A 19880-nucleotide genomic window follows, 5' to 3' on the forward strand; every position below is an offset into this window, starting at 1 on the left:
AAGACAGACATGATAAACCTCAAACCTATTATTGCAGGGGGGTACACTGACGCATCCCCCATAAACCTGACATTTGCATGAAGAACGTTCTTAATTAAGATGATAAAGATGTCTAAACAGAGTATAGTTATTGTATATTTATGCTGGAAGTCTAAGGTAATGCAAAAAAAAGCAACTACTGTTGAAGCTGTAAACTATCAACTTTTTCTAATCGTGGTGTTTACTTATAATCATGACTACCCGTAATCTATGCAACATCCCTGTCATATGTCCACATGTTTGTCACTGCTGTAGTTTTGGCAGGTTTGTAATTTAATAGTAACTAGTAGTTCACCTCACAGCAGATCAATGTTTCTTCTCAGAACTGAAAAGCTGAAAAATGTTATGATACATCCAGACTGGAGAAACAAAAGCATACAGATACTTTTACCACTTAAACAGCTTTTATGTCAGTGGTGGTGATTTTTTTTTTTTTTTTTATACCAATGTTATATTCAGCAGCAATCCAACAGTTTTTAACTAAAGATTTGCACCTTTCTTTTTCATTATTGTGTTCTTTTTCAAACTTTAAGTCATACACAGATATGATTCAGAAGCGTCACGACTGAGCACCCAGAGTTCACATTACGAGTTATCTGGTTCCCTACTCAACTTTCCATCTTTATTGCTTAGGGATGTTTACTTGAATCCACATTTTTGCTCTGTCTGCCAACTCTTATTGATGCAATGTTAACTGCTAAGAGTTTTTTTTTTCTTTCTAAAAAAAAATAATAATAATGATAATAAATAAATAAATAGAGCTGAGATTTTCCAAAAGGCTTTGAGATAAATCCCAGCACCTCGTGCACTTAACATTTTCGGGGATGACGCAAGTTCTGCTAAGGTGACTGAACCAACATCACCATTATGAGTAACAGAAAAACAAGCGTGCAGAGATCACTTCTAAATGTCCCAAAAAAAAAAAAAAAAAAAAAAAAAAAAACACTTTTGTGTAGAACGTATAAAATTTGTCCTAGTTACATTCACAGCACGTATCCATGCACAACTGAACGTAATTGTAAAATTAAATGCTCTTTGTTTGGAAACAACTTCAGCTGTAGAATGGGGTGTTGGCTGCAAGTAAACAGCATATACTTGTTTTTTTTTTTTTTATTTCCTTTCTTAAATACTCTCCATATTAGTTTTTTTTTTAGATTTCTCTATAAATGCATTTTAGACTAGAAAACAAAGATTGTGTTTTGAGGGTTTGAGGTTGTGACAGTAAGTTTGGAAGAAGTGGAGATGGAGTGTTTGAGACTCAGCTCTGCCCTCTCGCCATCAGCTGCAGTGCATTCGCTGTGTATTATCCAGTTGAAATACAGCGTTGGTTGATGTATTTGAGTTGTTTGACAAAAATAATATCATTTAACTCCACTGTTTTGGAGCTTTGCAGTTAACACTCATCAACATGGTTTCCTTCTCTAATGTTCAGGTTATAAACTGTTTCTGTTAAAGCAGAGCTTGCAGCGCCCACATCCCATCTCCAGTCCCTGTTCACTTTATTATGAGGTTTATCTACGGTAGATCTTTGTGAGTTTTATATCCAAGTAACATTTCTGTTCAAAAAGATGAGAGTGAGATGGGTTTGTTTTGCGAACGCACTAATGTATTTAAACAGAGTGAGGTAGATATATGCCTAAAGGGAAAAAAAAAAGTTTAAGTCCTTCAGTCATGACACCAAGGACAACGCATACAAAAACAAAAACAAAAAAAACCAACTTTATATTGAATCACGGGGCATTTATACAGTGATTTATACTGATATAGCAAAAAGAAATAAAAAGAAAAATAAATAAGTAAACTCCTACAAGGAAAAAAAAGGACAAAAAAATTACCAGGCCACATGAGAGGAAATCCTTCTGAACACTTTCACTAGTCAGCCATTTTAAGACCTTTTTTCATTTATGACATTGAAGCTTGTTCCCTTCCCTGGAGTCTAACCCATCCCATATTTGGTTTTCAGAGGTGATAATTATGAAGACAATCAGTTTGAAAATCTCACATTGAAGAAGTGACGTTAGTAGAAACGTGTTTAGCTGAAGAGGCAAGGGGGAGAAAAGAAGTCTCTTTAAATGCTTTAAAGATAGTTGGCATAATGAAGTCAAACAAGACAACCCAATTCGCCCTATTTATTGGAGGAGAGACATGAAATGGGTGGGCTAAAAAGTTATCGGATATAAATAATTATCTTGTTTAATGGAACTAATCCTGACTTTGATAGGAAGCACTGGGAGAGACTGGTACAGTTTGCTGTAGACATCAGCTGGGGAGGCAGAGGGAAGGAAAGAGGGCTCTATTCCACTTAATAAAACATGAAAGGATGTAAGGAAAAGGTGAGACAAATACAGGATGATATGAGAATGTGTGGAGAAAGCAAAGCCTTTACTTTGACCTGAGATCGAGTCGCACCTAGAGGGCAACACTAGGCGCAGTGCTGAACAACACAAGTACAAAAAAGGGTGCAGAAAGCACACGCTCACACTTTGAGCTAAGGTGTCCATTTCAAATAATAATAATAATTATATAAACATCAACAGAACAAAAACAGATGGAAACATTTCATGAAAATAAAAGGCAATGAGCAAAACGTGGCGTTACCAAGAACCTTATGGGGAAACTTTAATTATCTGTCAAACTGAGCTATATATATATATATATATATATATATATATATATACATATATATATAATAGAGAGAGAGAGAGAGAGACAGAGCGAGAGCACGTGTGTCTAATAAAAGAAATAGAATGAAAATAGCAGCTTTGTTTTATACAGACATAGAGGCAAACATTTTTTTAACCATAAAAAGTTTTTCTTTTTAAAAAAAGTGACCAAAAGCCAATGATGTGTATAAAAACCCTCCTGCAGTCAACAATACAACTGTAAGACCTTTTATGTGTTTGAAATGCAATGACTACTCTAGGAGACAGTAGTACTGACTTACAAGTTGTCTCTAGGCTCCTGAAGTACGATTCAACAGCTTTTCATTTATGTCTCCTGTCTGTCGCTGTGTTTTTGGTTCCACTGAATATGTAACAGTGAACATTGTTCACCTTCCATACAACACACACGCTCAGAAAAATGTTTGAAAGAAATACATGTACTTGTGTGTGTGTGAAAAAGACAAGGAGAAGAGGGGGGAGTTATACTGCCAGATTGTGAATGTTTATGATTTTGCAGTGTGAGACTTGACACATTTTTTCTTTCTTTTAAAAAAAAACATAAAAAAACAAACAAAAAATGGACAGAGGCTGCAATTCAGAGTTTTCTGACACAATATATTGAAGTGGTAACTTGTTTCCATTCAGATCAGTGTAGATATGGGAAGTGATCGTATTGACAAATTTAATTCGCTCTAAAATAAATTCCCATCTAAATTCAGTAATCTATATAAGCCCCCTTATAAGGTTAAAATAGCTGAAGTAAAATCAACAACTATGTGTCTCTTTTATATTTAAAGTACAGTATGTACACAGTACACAGACAACTTACGGCTTACACCACAGATATGGGTTTGTAAGAGTCACCATTTAATAACTATGGTATCAGTTTTTATCATTTATATCAGAGTTCAAGCTGATAATAAAAACAACTTTAGTTAGATTTCCAATTCTTCATGAAGCAGTCTTCATCAAGTTTGTGCTTCAAATGCACATTCACTCCCTCAAACATTTAAGTTATTTTCTCAAATGATTTATTCCACCTCATGTGCACATATGGCAGGTTTTGGTAAAGCTTGCAGTTGGTGAAGGGACAACCAGTTACAAACCAGTTACTAAGCAGGAGGTCTGAAACAACCAAATCATGTTGGTATTATCAGACTCGTCACAACTCTGAATCACAGCCTTTAATAAAAAAAAAAAAAAAAAGAAGAAAACTTCATGAAATTGAAGGAAAGAGCTTGATTTGGCAAGTTTGGCAGATATAAAATAGGCCCTCTACCATTTTTGACCCCCACCTGACAGCATTGGAAATATTACTATTTAAATGAAACATCAATCTTAGTACAAACTTTCTCACTGAGGCATCCTCACGCAACATGAGCCAGTTTGCTCATGGGAAGAAAGTCGTTTTCATGGAAAGTCTTTATAGAAATAGAGCTTTACCATATTGTGGTGAGAATGATGTGTTGGTATAAATATACACTCAAATATCCATCACATCCTCTCTGAAATCTTCAGGAAAAAGTGCTCTTCTGTTGGTTTTGCTGGCAGATATGCTAAAAAAAAAAAAGAAAAGTTCTTCTTAAAGTTCATGTGTAAGTCTGTATGTCAAGATAACATGCCTGTGTAGTTTTCCTTCTTGGAGGAGTTTGTTTGTAACAAAGGTTGTAATACAGGCTGTGCAGGAAGAAGTCCCCCAGTGTGTCTGAGTTGCCAAACTCCAAATGCTTCAGCAGGTTTCATATGCTGTTTTTACAGTTTTTAGAGTTTGTGTTCAACCTTAAAGGAGAGGAGAGACCATCTACTGGCACACAGTAAAACAACGTAATTGTCTCACCTCACTCATAGCCTCTTTAAGAGATTGAGAGAGGTTTGAGTTTACCCTGTGTGAGAGGAAAAGATGGGGATGGACTGATATCAGCAGGCCGATGACTGGGGCAGTGGTAACGCCCGTTCGTTTTTTCTGCCCCCGTTCATGTGTGCATAAGGCTGCATCTCATCAAAGTTAGGCCGTAGCACGACCACGGGCCCATTGGCTGAAACATGTCCTGAGTGTTTGTCCAAGGCCTGTCCTGGAGACGCCACAGCTGACGCTACTTGGCCCGGGGTTGTGGGAGACGCAGGTCCAAGTAATGGAGTGCTGGGGCCTTGAATGGGAGAAAGATGCTGGGTAGAAGGAGGCAACGTTCCTCCTGTGCACCCAGACATGGGAAGAACAGCAGCAGACGGCTGCCTTGTAGATACAGGGTCCAGTGGAATGTTCTCCATGTTTTCTACCTCCATATCCAGCTCCTCTGTATCTGGCGGCTTGTTCTCCTCGCTGTAGAAGAAGCTCATTTCCCTGAAGTTAGGATCCAGTTCTTCTTTGATGCTGCTGATTATCTCCAGGAAGGACGGACGCATCTTAGGGTTATACTGCCAGCACATCCTCATCAGCTCAAACCTGCGTGAGATGCACAAAATGGAAATATTAAAAGTCACAGAACAACACTGTTGCAGTACGTGTGCACAGCATGCAGGACACTATAGCTGCTGGGGAGACCAACCTAACTGGAACTTGATATTTAACACCACCAGTAGGCATACCAGTAGGCAAAACAACATGTTTTGATGTGTGAACGTAAGCAAAGACATGCACATCTCTTTTAAGTTATTACAGTTTTAAGAGTTCCAGTTTCCCACCAGTAGATGGCAGAAGAATCTCAAGTTTAAACCAGGTTTTGTACTTTTCTGACTCCATTCACTCCTTTATTAAAAAACAGAACCATACACAGTACCAGTCAAACGTTTGGAGACACTTTTCCAATAAATCCTATGAGAAAGTGTGTCCAAACTTTTGACTGGTAGTGTAGGCACAATAATTTAATATAGTACACTCAAGAGTTTAAGTTCCACATAAATAGGCATAAGTTTAGCTAAGTTTAGTTGTGGATATAAAAAGGGTGTCTTAAATCCAATAAACAAGCCCGCTTTTATCCTTTTAATTTGGATCATTTCATGCGTGCTTGCTGGCAGGTTTATGAACATGTCTTCTTGCCCAATAAAATGTTCTTATTTGAATCCGGTGACAGGATGAGGATGGATTAAATGCATGGACAAACATGCAAGCTTGCAGACAGACAGTAAATCCAACAACTATTTTTATCGCTACCTAAGTCAATTTTGAACATTTGAATGTTTTTGTACCACATTACAACATATACAGTGAGATCAGTAATGTAGCAGGTACTCGGCAAAGCAGTAAATCATATTTCAGGTTACTGTGCCAGGCCAGCAACCGAGCTTTGGGAATGTCAAAACAGCACCATAAAAAGGGAGAATTATTACAGTTTTGTGTGGTGCTGCACCACACGCCGCAACTTCAGTTATACACAAACAAGCTAAGAATACTCCCTAAGGCTCCCTGACATAAACACCTCGGCCATCTTGGCTCTGTTATTACTCTTCCTTTACCGTCCTTTATTCCCTTTTTATTTTTAAAAAAATTTTTTGTTACCCCTCTCTCGGTGGCTTTTTTTCACCGTTCGGAATTACCTGGGTGCCAGCTTCTCTTCATACGGAGAGATTATTACTTGCCTGAGCACACGCTTCATATTCTAGAGCTGCAGAGGGGGTGAATGTTTGTTTGGTTTTTTTTTTGTTGTTTTTCAGAATTTAAGGAAGTGTCTGAAAGCTGATGTTCAGATGTCTACATCCCATGCAGCAGAGACCTCCCATGAAAACTCCTGTAATGCTTGGAGCACCACAGCAACTTGTCTGTGTAGTCGTGCCTGTTTAACACCCCTCACTCTGTTTCTGCACACAACGCTTGATGATGCAAATTTAGTAAACTGCAGTAAATCCTGACTTCTTGTCGGTGTCCATCACGAAATGCGTGACATATTTTATTGCTGTTAAGCTAAATTGACTTAGATTCAACCTGTCAACCTATGGAGCTGTGGGAGCTTGTGGTGGTTCACTAGTTTTAGTTGTGCAGTGTTAAATCAACCAGACTTCTTCCACTAGCATGACGACACTTCCTCAATGTCAAACCGTCACCTTTGTTGCACTTGGTGCTTCAAGTATCCAACTTTTTTGTGCTCTTCTTCTTCCTTACATAGCTTTTCTGCAGCAAGTTCTATTTTTGTGTCACAGACATGCTGTACAAAAACAATAATAAGCACTGGGTTACAGAGATGATGTCTTGACTCTGTTCTCCAATACTTTTCTGGTTATGTTTTTTTTCCATCTGTTTAGTTTGATGTTTTTCAATATAACATATATAATCACTTTTTTTTCTTTATGTTTCATTATGTACTCATCATTTTAAAGGTGAAATAAGTCAATAATGCAGACATTCAACCATTAGCAATAATTTCTCTTGTAGTGAGTGTTAAATGGCGCATACAAAAATGATTTGTTTTAATCCAGCCAAAATTTCATTTTTCCGATGTGCCAAAAAACACTTAAATTAAATCTAGAATAGCCACACTTTTACGCCATCTGTAGGTGCGAAGTGGTCCCTAAACATCAAGACTAAATGCCTCATAAACCTGAACAGGAACTTTTGCAGTGCAACTGAAAAATCTTGGCACAGGCAGTGCCGCTGTGTGGTAAAACCTTGATGTATAATAACGCTGCAAGTGATGCACCATATTCTACAATAAGACATGATTAATATGATCACACAATCTGCATTTATTTTCATCCAACCCTGCGAAAAAGAAAGCACTTTTGTCTGTAGGAAACTCTAGAAAGAACCCTGGGAAATCTGATCAATGACCCCCAGCTACCTGAGAAACGCAGCACAAGGAGGAGACATTCAAAGCTGTCCAAATATGACTCATCCCTCTGTGTTTTATCCTGCCTACTTCCATGTCTTGTATCTCTTTATTCATTCTTTGTATGAATGTCTGGCTTAGCTACATTTTAGCAGTCTTCTGGAAATCTCCATTAAGTCACAACAGCATAGGAGGACATCGGGAGCAGCCTGACTCCCCTGTGCACTCCTCAAAGACAAGGAGGAGAAGCCCCCACTCCACCAGCACCACCAGTGTAACACAATCCACACACTCCTGTAATCAGGACAAAACAGTCAGGCTGCCATAGAAACCAGAAGTTTGTGTCTGCAAAACACTCAGTCCTATTTTTTTGTTCTACTCGCACTCTTTCTAAGGTGAGGTCAGCCATGGAGAGTGGGAGGGAAGAGTGCAGAATGTTTTCTTATTGAGGTCAGAGAAGGAGAGAAAAAAAAATACTGTACATGTATGCTGCTCTATACACCAACAGCCAAGCTTCTTAACAGTCATGGTAATCCCATTAATGAATATAAATTTTTACTACTGTCATTCTCATTGCATTTGGTGAGACACCGCATCTGTCCTCATGCCTGTCCTCCTTGGCTGGAATGAGGGGCATCTTTCACACATGCGTTGTGGCATCCCTTCTATGGGCTGATGCTGACGGCTGAACAGGCTCCTCACTGCCAGCTGTCTGCTGAAGCCATGTCGTCAACGGACTACATTTAACCGGTGACGTCAATGTCAGCCCTGATTTTGGCTTTGCCATGGCATACACACACGATACCTCTTACACTTAAATCACAACTTAAAATAGGCACATGAGAAAATATTAGTGGGCCAGATGACGACTAGGACAGTGGTGGAAGACGATAAAGTAATGATAACAAAAACTACTACTGTTCAGATAGATGGAGACTTACAGCATGTCAGGGCAGTTGTCAGGTTTGTCCAGCAGCCCTCCTTCCATCACAAAGCGCAGTACTTGTTCATTGGACATGCCCTGATAAGGCTGCTCTGCTAATGTGGCGATCTCCCACAACACAACTCCAAATGACCTAAAAAGAGACAAGAACAAAATGTAACTTTAAGCTCATTTTAGCACTATTTTAAGTGTTGCATAGCAAAAAAAAATACACCTGTGAGTAATATCACTAAACATGGTGGGTTTTATCTGAGTAATTCTTCTTACAAAACTGGCAACAAACAGGCATTGTTTCAGCCTTAGTGTCGCCATGGAGCTGGAGAACTTTCCTTGCAATCATTGGGCAAGAGGCAGGTACACCCTGGACGGGTCGCCAGTCCATCACAGGACCAGCACAGAAAGACGAACAACCATTCACACTTACTCCTAGGGACAATTTAGAGTAACCAATTAACCTAACATGCATGTGTTTGGACAGAGTACCTGGAGAGAATCCATGCATACATGGGGATAACATGCAAACTCCACACAGAAAGGCCACCGTTCGAGCCTCCACCCAGCTGAGGCTCAAACCAGCGACCTTCTTGTTGTGGGGCAACAGTGCTAACCACTACCTCACAGTGCAGCCCACCTTGACCAGATAATCAGAATTTTTTTTGTGCATTTCATCACTAGAGGCTGCAGTTCCTCACAGTTTAAAACACACATTTGTTTTATCATCTAAACTAGATGTTTGGCTTTAGGCTGATACAGATTATATCCACAGTTATGTGCATATGGTGGGCACCAACACATTATGTCTAAGCTTTTAATAATTCATATATCTTGAATATAATGTACAAATGTGGTTTTAAACAAGAGTTTACAAAAAACATTTTGATGTGAGCATATTCATAAAATATGGAATAAATATTACTTTATAATTCTCAGGAAGTGGACTTTTGATTCTTACTGCAGAATAGTAAAAGTAAAGTGAATGTGAATGTTTGATCAGCACTGAACCAATCTGAAAGTGCACTCTAAAAGTGAATTCTCTCTTCGTAACCATTTTAACACAATTTACAAACAGCAGCTAAGTCAGTTTTTTTTTTCTTTCTATTCTTACCTTTATGTTACTTTTTATTTGTTTGCTGACACTGCAGACAAGTTTAGAAGAGTGCAATTCTTTTGCATGAAAGTCATTGCTATAAACTAAGAAGCCTTATTTATAATTTTTTTTTCCCTGCTAATAATTTCTTGCTCCATGTCCTGCGCCTGCATGCTTCATCAGGTGACAATCGAGTGTGTTTTCAGTTTTGGTCATCTAAACAAAGCATCTCCCACTGCCTTGTACATCTGTAACCAGGCAAATAAGACTTAATTCGCTGGAAATGTAGGCATGTGTTCAAGATAAAAGCATCCCAAAAGCATTTCTGCTTTACTTTAAGAGTAATTTAATATAAAAAATATTTAAGAAAAAACATGTTTAAAATTACTAACAGAGACCACAAGATTTGTTTACTCATATTGGCTTTATTTTTAGACAGTTCACTAAAAAGCAGCCTTTTAACAACACTACAAAAAACAGTGACAATTTTGTGCTACAAGACTCTTTTGTCTTGATTAACAAACAGCAATTCACTTATTTATGAAGCCCAAAAACAGCTTGTCTCAGACTAAATTACTATGCAACATCAAAGGGGAGGATATAGTGCACAAGATGTGAAGGTGGATTTGTGCTGGCACTGTAACCTCTCATTTGTGAACATCTGGAGCAGTTTAAACCCACTCTTAGGGACTAACCCATGGGACACTTAAGTCAGGAAACAAACTGCAGGGGAGCTAGTAAACAGTTGGACTAGCTACAGTTGAAAAATGAAAGAAAAAAGTGGCAGGAATTTCCAATGATCCAGTCTGTGACAGCTAGTATTGCTTTGGAAATAGTAGCTGTCATGGTACAAGATTTACGTTGAGACTAGTGGGTGAAAATCTTGTAAAGAACACTGGTTGTGAGGTGATCAGTAGGGGTTTTACAGTTGTGACCCCACAGCATGAACTCTTTTAGAGTATTCTCACGCACAACATATGCAGGCAGCTCAAGCCCCCTTGACCGAAGCAGGTTCATACATGTATAATGCAGCCTTATGCAAGTGTGAGAGTCGTGAATGCTCATACCAGACGTCAGACATTGTAGTGAACACGCCATCTTTCAGTGACTCCGGAGACATCCAGCGAACAGGCAGCAGGCCCTTCCCTCCTTTTCGGTAGTAATCCGTCTCATAAATATCTCTGGTCATGCCAAAATCTGAAGAAGAAATGAAAACAGAGGTTGGGGAAGCCACTAAATATCACTCATTGTGTGTGGGAGAGGAAGCTGTGGAGAACTCTGTCCATCTACATTAAGACCCCACTGCCTCAGGCACTCACTGAAATCCAAACAGTTATTTTCACAGTCAGCAGAGCAGGTTCAGCATTAAGCAACCTTGAAGAGGCTGAAAGCATCACATTAACTAGACCTACCTCCAATCTTCACAGTGAAGTCCTCTGCTACCATACAGTTCCTGGCAGCCAGGTCTCTATGGACAAATTTGTTGGCATTTAAGTAAGCCATACCATCAGCGATCTCCCCTGCCATCTGGATCATCTTTTTGAGTGGGGGTAGGACCTGACTTGTGGTGTTCTGTGGCACAGCAAGAGAAGATAAAGATAAAAATAGAGAGTATGACCAATAACAACCTTTCTTCCAATATTGTTTTGCTTGCTTTTACACAGAATTGTGTAAAATCAATTGTGGCCCCTCAAGAAGTGGGTATACTCTAAATTTTGCCCTTTATTTAAAAAAAGATAACAACAACAAAAGTAGCCCAGAAAAAGCAGTTTCAAAAACAGTGACATGAAGGACTACTCTACATCAATCTATCAGTATATCTGCTCATCGTCACATCATTTCTGCTCTTCGGTTTAAGGGAGGAAGAGTATTTTGCCTATTTTCAGGCTGAAGTTAACGCTGCTGATGGCTAACTGCACCCGGTGTATCATACTGGTAACCTTATCTGAGCTGCTGAACGACGTAGGTACATGTGTAGGGATTTTTGTAATTGTGAAAGCAGCATCACAGGGGGATTAGATGTGGGTATAGTCAATTCTGACTGAAAAAGAATTGGGTATACTCCGTAGACCAGCGTATACCCTGGACTACACTACTAAGTAAAATTTTAAAAAAAAACATGGAATACAACAACCATCCTGAGATCCAGATTATGTGACTTTTCAGGAGATGTGTTTTTTTAATTCTTAAATTCCTTTTTTAATTATCATTCATCATTTTAAAAACCTAAAAAACAATAAACTAGATTTGTTGTTTTTAACACAATTTTAAATGACACAGCAGGTTTTAAAAGGTTGCAGCTGCGATTCCTAGTTACATTTAACAAAATCTTGTTTCTTTACAAACAGTGTTGTATTTATAACAGAGGCAGCTCTCTGTGCATAGGCCTGTGAGGAAATGCTGCTGCTTACTTCTTTACGCAGAGAGCGCAGGTGGCTTTTGAGATCTCCACGTGTCATCAACTCCATAATCACCAAAGTTGGTTGTCCCTGAGAGACCACGCCCAGCAGTCGCACCTACATGAAAAACAGTAAAAGCTGTAATGATCCAACATTTTTCCAAGTCCAGGTGATGCGTTACATCTAAGGAAGTTTTATTTACAGAAGAAAAGACAAAATTTCTCCAAAACACTTTTTAAGCAGCCTCAGTTGATGGAACGGTTGTAAAAACAACTTTCTAAGGGGGAAAACATGTAATGAGGTGAGGATGTACCCCCCCGGGAGGCTGCACCCTGGGGCTATCGCAACCACAAAAACAATCACAATGAGCCTTCAGGTTTTTTTTTTTTTATCTATACAGACTTAAGTAGAAAATAATTATATCTGCGAGCTCCACATTACTGAATATATATATATATATATATATATATATATATATATTTTTTTTTTTTTTTTGCCTTTGCTAATGATTTAATCTCCGCTCTCTCATTCAGATCGCTGATAGTAACCACGTTATGATGCATTTATCTTACCACATGATGGCAGTTAAACTCCTTCATGACAGACGCCTCGTTCAAAAACTCAATCCGCTCTCTCATGCTAGCCGACTCATTGACCGTCTTGATGGCCACTCGTGTCTCAGGTTCGTCCTTGATGACACCCTTTGCGATGCCCTCATACACCATGCCAAAGGAGCCCTGACCCAGTTCCTTATGCATTGTGATTTTCTCTCTGGCCACCTCCCACTCATCCGGCGTATACACTGGTCCAACAAGAGAGACAGCAGGTCATCGGCATATGTTTACATAAAAATATAGCATTGGACAAAGGAGAAAATATGACATTCTTACTCTCAGCAGCACTGATGTACTCCGGGTTGACAGATGCATAAAGGACTCCATTCCCAAGTCTGTTGTTGTTCCTGTACACACAAACCCATCAGAGTGAGCCGACAGACAGCTCAAAGTTTGGCTACAATATTCACTCCTCAATATGAAGTGTACCCTTTCCCTTAGGGAAATGTTCATGAAAAGTCCTATTCACTGTAATTAACATCACACTGATCATTAAGCTTCATAAACATAGCATCTTAATAAAAATAAAAAAAAAGTGGTTCCCAGAAACACTTGCCTCTTTTTGTTGATGAAGAAGAAAACTGTGATGAGGCTGGCAATGAAAAGTGTCACTATTATGGGAATTATGATGACCACGTAGAGTGTAACACTATCATCTCCTGTCAGAGGAAATAAAAACAAATCAGCAAAAAGGTCATGTACTGATGTCATCATGAAATTTCTCAGTGCATTGTTTAATAAAGTAGACGTGTGCTATTACGTTTAGGAGGAGGCACATAAAAGAAGATGCTTTCTGTCCAGGAACCGTTTCCTGCCAGAGATGTGGCGCGCACACGAGCAGAATAGTTTCCTGAGCTCAGGTTGGTCAGGCGAGCTCCTTTTTCATCCCGGTACTGATGTCGTGACACACACCTGTGTTTCTCAGGCTGACAGAAAAAGAAATAAACAGTGATTACTACTTAAAGATAATACCAGCTAAAAGTAAACATACATGTGCATCTGATCATGTAATTCATACAGGTGACACTACTGCTGCGGGGTATAAATAAAACATTTTTATTGCAGAAAATAAAAAGAAATATCCTTTTCAGGAGTTAAGGATTTCATATCGATGGCTTTTAGACATGCCAATATGGCAAAGAAGTACATCAGCCAAATATCTAACATATATCATAAATCATTACTTGTAGAAACAGTTTTTATATTCATGCTGTATATAATGTATGAACAAATTTACATATGTTATAAGGAGAGCTATAATTATACCCTTCCTGACTCACCTCACTTCCCAGGTGATATTTGATCTCATACATCAGGATAAGTCCATTGGGCATGACAGGCTCCTGCCACTGCAGCAGCACACTCCCGTCAACCTTATCGCTCCTCCTAAACTCAACCTTTCCAACGATGTCATCTGCTTTGGCTGGGAAACAGAAAATTTTAAAAAAAAAGGTTGCTTCAATATAGCAGACCAAATTTGCAAGATTTGCCGCATTAGGGGTTTTGTGTGCCTCACCTGCAGGTTTGGTCCTGGCAAAGACAAAAGCACCCACGCTGCAGCCCACCTCCTCATTGCAGGCATGGATGTCAATATGGTAGACAGTGAATGGTCGCAGGCTGGGAATTTCAAAATATTCTGCAAAACTCTTATCCTCCATGACTGCGTACTCGATGACAGGGGGAATGTCATCTGTACTATTGTCTCCTGAGCCGAGAGACGTATTTCCCCGATCACCTTCTAGAAACAGAGTGTTGTTTGCAACACCAAAAATGTCTCTGCGTCGACGGTCTGGAGGTCTGAAACACAGAGAAGCAGTCAAATTAAAACATCTGTAAAAGTTGTTTGATGTACATTAAGCACTATTAGGATGGTAAAATATAGAAGAAAACTCTGTTTGTCCTGAAATTAATCTTTTTGCTGGTAACTGTAGGTTTATAAAACATTTTGTTCAAAAATGAAATCTCTTGCAGGTGGAGTTAGGAGATACTTTGGGTGTTTTTCCTTTATTTTCATATGTGTGACTGTGTGTACGCAAGGCTTGTGTCCAGATGCTGCAAAGCACTCCCAGCGGTGCTGTATGTAAGAATGAGGTCAGACGGATCATTGCAAAGTGGACAGACTGAAAGAGGCGGCTCAAAAGAAAAACATTTCCACACTAAAAATATGAGGAAAAAAATGTTTAAAAAAAAAAAAAAAAAGACGAGGATGCAGTTCAACATGTTCCAATCAGAAACTTATAAGCCTTTAACAGAGAAACCTACATTTTCTATTATGATAGTGTTCAGCTCTCAAACACATGGCATTATTGAATGGATATTTGTCATCAGATTTCAGATGATGAGTTGCAGAGCCCCCTGCAGCTGCATATTGTAATAACTGAGGGAAAACAGGTGGTGACAGCTGTGAACGCACCACCAGCAGACACACAAGAGACGCCACCGGGCACCTGTAAAACCTGCATGGTGGCCAGCAGAGGTAAGGAGCAGAAGAAAAAGAGTTTTGGTTCTGACTAAACTTGCCAGTTTCTTAGAAAGCTATACTACAAAATGTAAAAAAAAAAAAAAACAAGCCAGAGAGAAGAAAGGGGCAGATATGGGTTCATTTATAATATAAATCTTTATCCTCTGTGAATGGATTGTTTGTTGCAAAAAAAAAAAACGCCAGAGAACAGATGAGAGCTTCTTTTTTTTAACTCACTTCTCAAACCTCCAGCAATATATTATTTCTGCATGAGTGAAAATAAAAGCTATAAATCCTTACCATTATGAGGTCATAAACCAAGACTTTTTTTTTTGTGCATTTTTTTTCCTTTAAAAACAATTGAGCATTGAAACAGACAACTGACCTTTCTGTCAATCAATACGTCCTTTCAGCTGTATTGATAAAACATTAAACTGAACAAGCTAACAGAGCAGATCCTTGATCAACATTTTTTGTGTAAAAGCAGACTTACAGGAGGAGAGCACACACATGGAAACACACACATAACGTGGGAAAGTCCAGTCACACTTACATGTCAACATTCCTCGCTGTCAGTTCGAACTGGTGTAGCCCAGCAAAGCCCAGAACATGAGTTACTACTAATAATACACCATAAATACATGAAAAAAAACAGCAGAATGTAGATTAAAGGGACATATGTTTGGATCTAATTGAAACTGATCAGTATCTTGATGCTAAAGAAGAGATAACATGAACGGAAGAGATGCATCATCAAATCAAATAAAGTTAAGAAAATCTTTTTTTTTTTTTTTTTTGCATTTGTGTTAAGCTTTACAAGCAGGGCAGTCTTAACACCACAAACATGTACTGTAGCTGACTAAACAAAAAAGAAAAGGTTTTATATGATGAATTTTAGAGAGGAAGTTATAACTGCTGGAGCATATTTTGAGTGGCAACATAGAAACACGACAGGATCGGCAGTGAAAGGTCTGTAGATCTGATGAAAGAGGAGGTAATTTCCACTGACTCTTTATCCATCCATCAGTGTATTCACCATGACTTACAACAGCCAGTGATTACGGTAAATAAAAGCTCCCGTCAGCTGATGACAGCTTTTGTATTTTACTACAAGGTCTACTTAACAGATAATGCCAGCCTTCCTCTTAGTGCAGCCACCTCCCTCTCTTATAAATCAGTCTGCATTTCCCATTTCCATTTGTCTTCCAGGGCTGATGGGACTCTTCCCTCATTCATTTAAATTCCAGATGGATTCACTGTACATTTCCTGGCAGCTGTCTCGCTCCAGGAAAAAAAAAAAAAAAGCCTCAGACAAAGAAAGTGTGCAAGAGGAGGTGTGGAGTAGAGTGCTGAGTCGAGGGGGACAGAATGGAAAACAGTTCCTCTTCTTTCAGTTTCTATTTTTGTGCACATTCTTTCTCATTACTCTGAGTTTAAACCTTGAACTTTTGTTTAAAAGACAAGAAGTCCCCAATTTTCAAGTCCTTTCCATGAAGTGGTCTGTAACAATGCTGTTACAGAGCCTGTGTTACATGCACTAGCTGAGGCCCTTGCTGTAGGCCAGGGACCTGCCAGTTTCTTCATAAGCTATACCATAATAAGTAATAACAGCCAGAGAAAAGAAAGAGGCAGATATGTGTTCACTTATGTAAATTTGTGCTTTAACACATTCCTCCTGAGCACTGATCTAACTTAATGAGAGTATAGTACAAGAAAGGAAAATCACCTTTGATTGTCATACAACAATACACATGCCTGAGTGATTTTCAGTAGAAACAACAGGTTTATCAAAGTATTCATAAATTATCCTACATAACATTGACAATTTCCTGAGAACAAAAGCATTTGAGCTTTTGAAACAGTGCAACATGCATGGCCACGAGCAAGTTAAATGATAACACAACACAGATGTCAGTCCTTATTGTTTTGACAAAAAGGCTAAGTGACTAGTGCGCAGCCAAACTATGCCCTTCAGACTCCTTAATCACATCTCTCTCCTGGGTTTGTTTGTGTTGCCTCAATTGCTGCCTGTTCTAACATCCCTTGTGCCAACGTTACCACAGCAACAGAAAGACACAAGAGCACTAAGAAGGCTTTGGATTTTTCTCAGCATGTCTACTCATCTGCTCCTACGACAAAAGAGCTAAACCCAGCAGGCCTGCTCAGACCCCCATCTGGTCCGTCTACGCCCCAATGCTCAAATCCTGTTAGCTCCTCAGAGGAGCTAGTACACCTCGGTCGTCATTTTGACCCATCATGGCAAACAAGGGCAAGTCTTTGATGGTTGTCTCAGTGTGAAAAGAGACACAAATGCAGGCCATGAACAGTTTAAGGAGATCACTGTGAGGCAGGTGTTACACCACCGCACTGTTTTACTGTACCTCGGCACAAAGATGGAATTGTGGAGGAAGTTCTCAAAAACTTTTAGGAAGACACGGTCATCCTTCTCCCTGTCCTTCTCTTCAGGTGTCTTCTGGCAACCGCAGCAAGGGCCCTTCTCTGCCCCTGCCAAGTCCGACTTGGTCAGTTTAGTGCTGTTTTCCATGTCTGTGAGCTCCGTCGCTGGGAGGCGGATGGGGACTTTCAGCTCTGTTGGAGAAATTAAACCAGAAACCAAGACAAAGGAGCTCATTGAAGGGCTGTATTCTGCATTACTAGATCATTGTATCTGCTGTGTTTAAATATTTAAAGAGTTGTTTAACATTTTTGGGACATAAGTCCTTTTGCACTTGGCAAAGTAGTGAATAGATATCACTCATATGTCTAACTGATAGATACGAGTTAGGCTCAGTTTAGCTTAGCTTGGCTTAATTTATCTTAATTTAACCAGAGAGCAGGTTAAAAATCAAATTTTACCAAGACTGATATGAAGCTAGCTTAACATTGTGACCTTATACATTTATTTAAATAATACAAAAATGAAAGATTAACAAAAATGTTGTGTCTACAACTGCTAGCAACTGGTTAGCTTAGCTGCTAAGCTAAGCTAACCAGCTTCTTGCCATTGCTAATTTTGAATCTTCTGAAATGAAAAGTATTTGTTCATCAACGAGTGATGAGTGGGAAATTTAAGTTGTTGAAAGACACTTGTTTTGTAAAATGAATTATGCTGACCCTTGGAGCAGTAGTTGTGTTGGTAGAGCTCCCTGTCTTCAGGCTGTTGTTGCCAACGCACCAAGTAGTAAGTCAGATTGCCGTTGGGAGAAACTGGGGGTAACCACTTTACCACCAGCTTGGTTGAAGAGTTGGCATATGCATGGGCATCTTTGGGTACCGATGGCACTGAAACAAAACCAAAGTTTGGACATCTAACTGTTAAAGCCACATCACTGGTTAAGTAAAAACATACCTCAAAAAGTGGTGGTCAGACTTACATGATGGGCGTGTGCGAATGTAAATAATATCACTTTTTGCCCCACTGACATGTTTGTCCACCTGCAGGGTAGTAGCCTTCACAAAAATAGCATACTGGGTCCAGGGCTTGAGATGTGGAAGGAAAACTTTTGGGTTAGAGTTTTTCTGTTGAGGAAGATCTACATCCACCATGTGCCAGCTGTTTGAGCCACAACCATCCTGGCCATCAAACTCTGTGATGTTCTGAAAAGGTCTGAAAAAGACACAAATTACAGCTGTGGATTAATAGAAAGGACATATCCATCATCTAAGACAAAAAATAAGTTAAATATAATCTTGTACCATTTCTTTATCTATTACCATGTTATGTGTTATTTGTTTGATCCACACGTATATTCTAAAGAAACAGATATTACTGATATAAAAATGTTTTGATCAAACCAAGAGCTTAAGCAATAGAAAGATATTAACTTTTTTTCTTTATTTAGATGCTTTGCACATTTAAAACAATCTTTCTCATGATCAGCTGAAAGTGTACCAAAGATAATAAAAATCAATCCAAAATCTATAATGTTGTCTATGTGATCAGTTGCAGTAAAATATACATTCAATTTATAATTTTAAGTCCAAACACGAGGCTTTTCAAATCATCTATATCCATCACTCCACTTCTATGTATAACAGTTTTTACAGTGGTTAGGAAGTCCGCCATCTTTGAGTACTTACGATTCCTTGTAGTAAACTATGAAGCTAATAAGATCTCCATGTTCCGGAGCCTCGTAGCGTTCCCACGACAGCTCGATTGTGTTGCTTGATGTGATGTTAGACTTGAACTTAATATGACTTTCACCTGTAATGAAAATAATGAGACATTTAACATGAATATTTTTGTCTCCAACTCCCTAGAAAACAGTTTTTGTGTGTATGTATGTATGTGTGTGTATGTGTGTGTGTGTGTGTGTGTGTGTGTAATTGACATTGAACTGAATCCTGCAGTTGTGAATCAAATTGTTCATGATATTACTGTTGATACAAAGCCTAATATTCTATCATCAGGGCTGTGTGCACCAAAGAAAGTTTGACAAAAGATACTGCAGAAATGTACAAAGTGGGCACTCACAGCTGGCTCTTTCACCGTTGTTGCGGAAATCACCCTCCTCTGGCTTCACAGTTATGCCCGATTTCTCCCACATTTTGTGGATCTCAGACATGCAAAGTTTGGGGTTTTGCCGGAAGAAAAGCCGTCCAGCTTGAACAGTCAGGTTGTGCTGACTCCAGTCCCACAACAATTGTAGATTCTGGTTGTTGACTGCTATGAACGAGTACATCCTAAAAATGAAAGAAAAAACAGCATGAGGAGAATTTTCAAACAGGACTGACCAGCAATATTTTTCTTTTAATTAAACGTGAACATGCTTAATGGAAGTTGAAAGTGGGTTGATAAAAAAAAACCAAAACACACAATCATAGATGAACACCGCATAGTGTTTGTGGTACTCAGGTTTGTGTCTGTCTGACAATAAGTGTTTGGAGAGGGCATGAAATAGAAACAGTGTCACG

General features: G+C 39.0%; 2 protein-coding genes across 5 annotated transcripts in view; one reads left to right on the top strand and one right to left on the bottom strand.

The window, feature by feature from the left end:
- The window catches only part of pgpep1l (pyroglutamyl-peptidase I like), a 17106-nt gene extending 2168 nt beyond the window's left edge, over positions 1-14938 (top strand). For 3 of the 4 annotated variants that reach the window (XM_079250691.1, XM_079250693.1, XM_079250694.1), the window contains exon 5: positions 1-941. This exon is cut by the window's left edge. Coding sequence is in view for 1 of the 4 variants with exons in the window: in XM_079250692.1 (XP_079106818.1) it covers positions 14834-14844 (11 nt within the window). In the remaining 3 variants the exon portion in view is untranslated. Of the gene's footprint in view, positions 942-14833 lie in introns of those variants that run through there. The other variant, XM_079250692.1, reaches the window with a different exon arrangement.
- igf1ra (insulin-like growth factor 1a receptor) overlaps positions 3023-19880 on the bottom strand; it is a gene marked incomplete at its 5' end in the record, with an annotated part of 70765 nt that continues 53907 nt past the window's right edge. Inside the window, 16 exons of the mRNA XM_079250678.1 lie at positions 3023-5145; positions 8404-8538; positions 10560-10689; positions 10905-11064; positions 11904-12008; positions 12464-12693; positions 12782-12852; positions 13062-13164; positions 13266-13431; positions 13786-13928; positions 14022-14302; positions 17348-17555; positions 18081-18248; positions 18341-18573; positions 19047-19170; positions 19441-19649. Coding sequence (XP_079106804.1) covers positions 4620-5145; positions 8404-8538; positions 10560-10689; positions 10905-11064; positions 11904-12008; positions 12464-12693; positions 12782-12852; positions 13062-13164; positions 13266-13431; positions 13786-13928; positions 14022-14302; positions 17348-17555; positions 18081-18248; positions 18341-18573; positions 19047-19170; positions 19441-19649 — 2992 coding nt within the window. The 3' untranslated portion in view covers positions 3023-4619. The remainder of the gene's footprint in view (positions 5146-8403; positions 8539-10559; positions 10690-10904; positions 11065-11903; positions 12009-12463; positions 12694-12781; positions 12853-13061; positions 13165-13265; positions 13432-13785; positions 13929-14021; positions 14303-17347; positions 17556-18080; positions 18249-18340; positions 18574-19046; positions 19171-19440; positions 19650-19880) is intronic.

This window comes from Telmatherina bonti (genome assembly GCF_933228915.1).
Source record: "Telmatherina bonti genome assembly, chromosome: 2".
Taxonomy (NCBI): Eukaryota; Metazoa; Chordata; class Actinopteri; order Atheriniformes; family Telmatherinidae; genus Telmatherina; species Telmatherina bonti.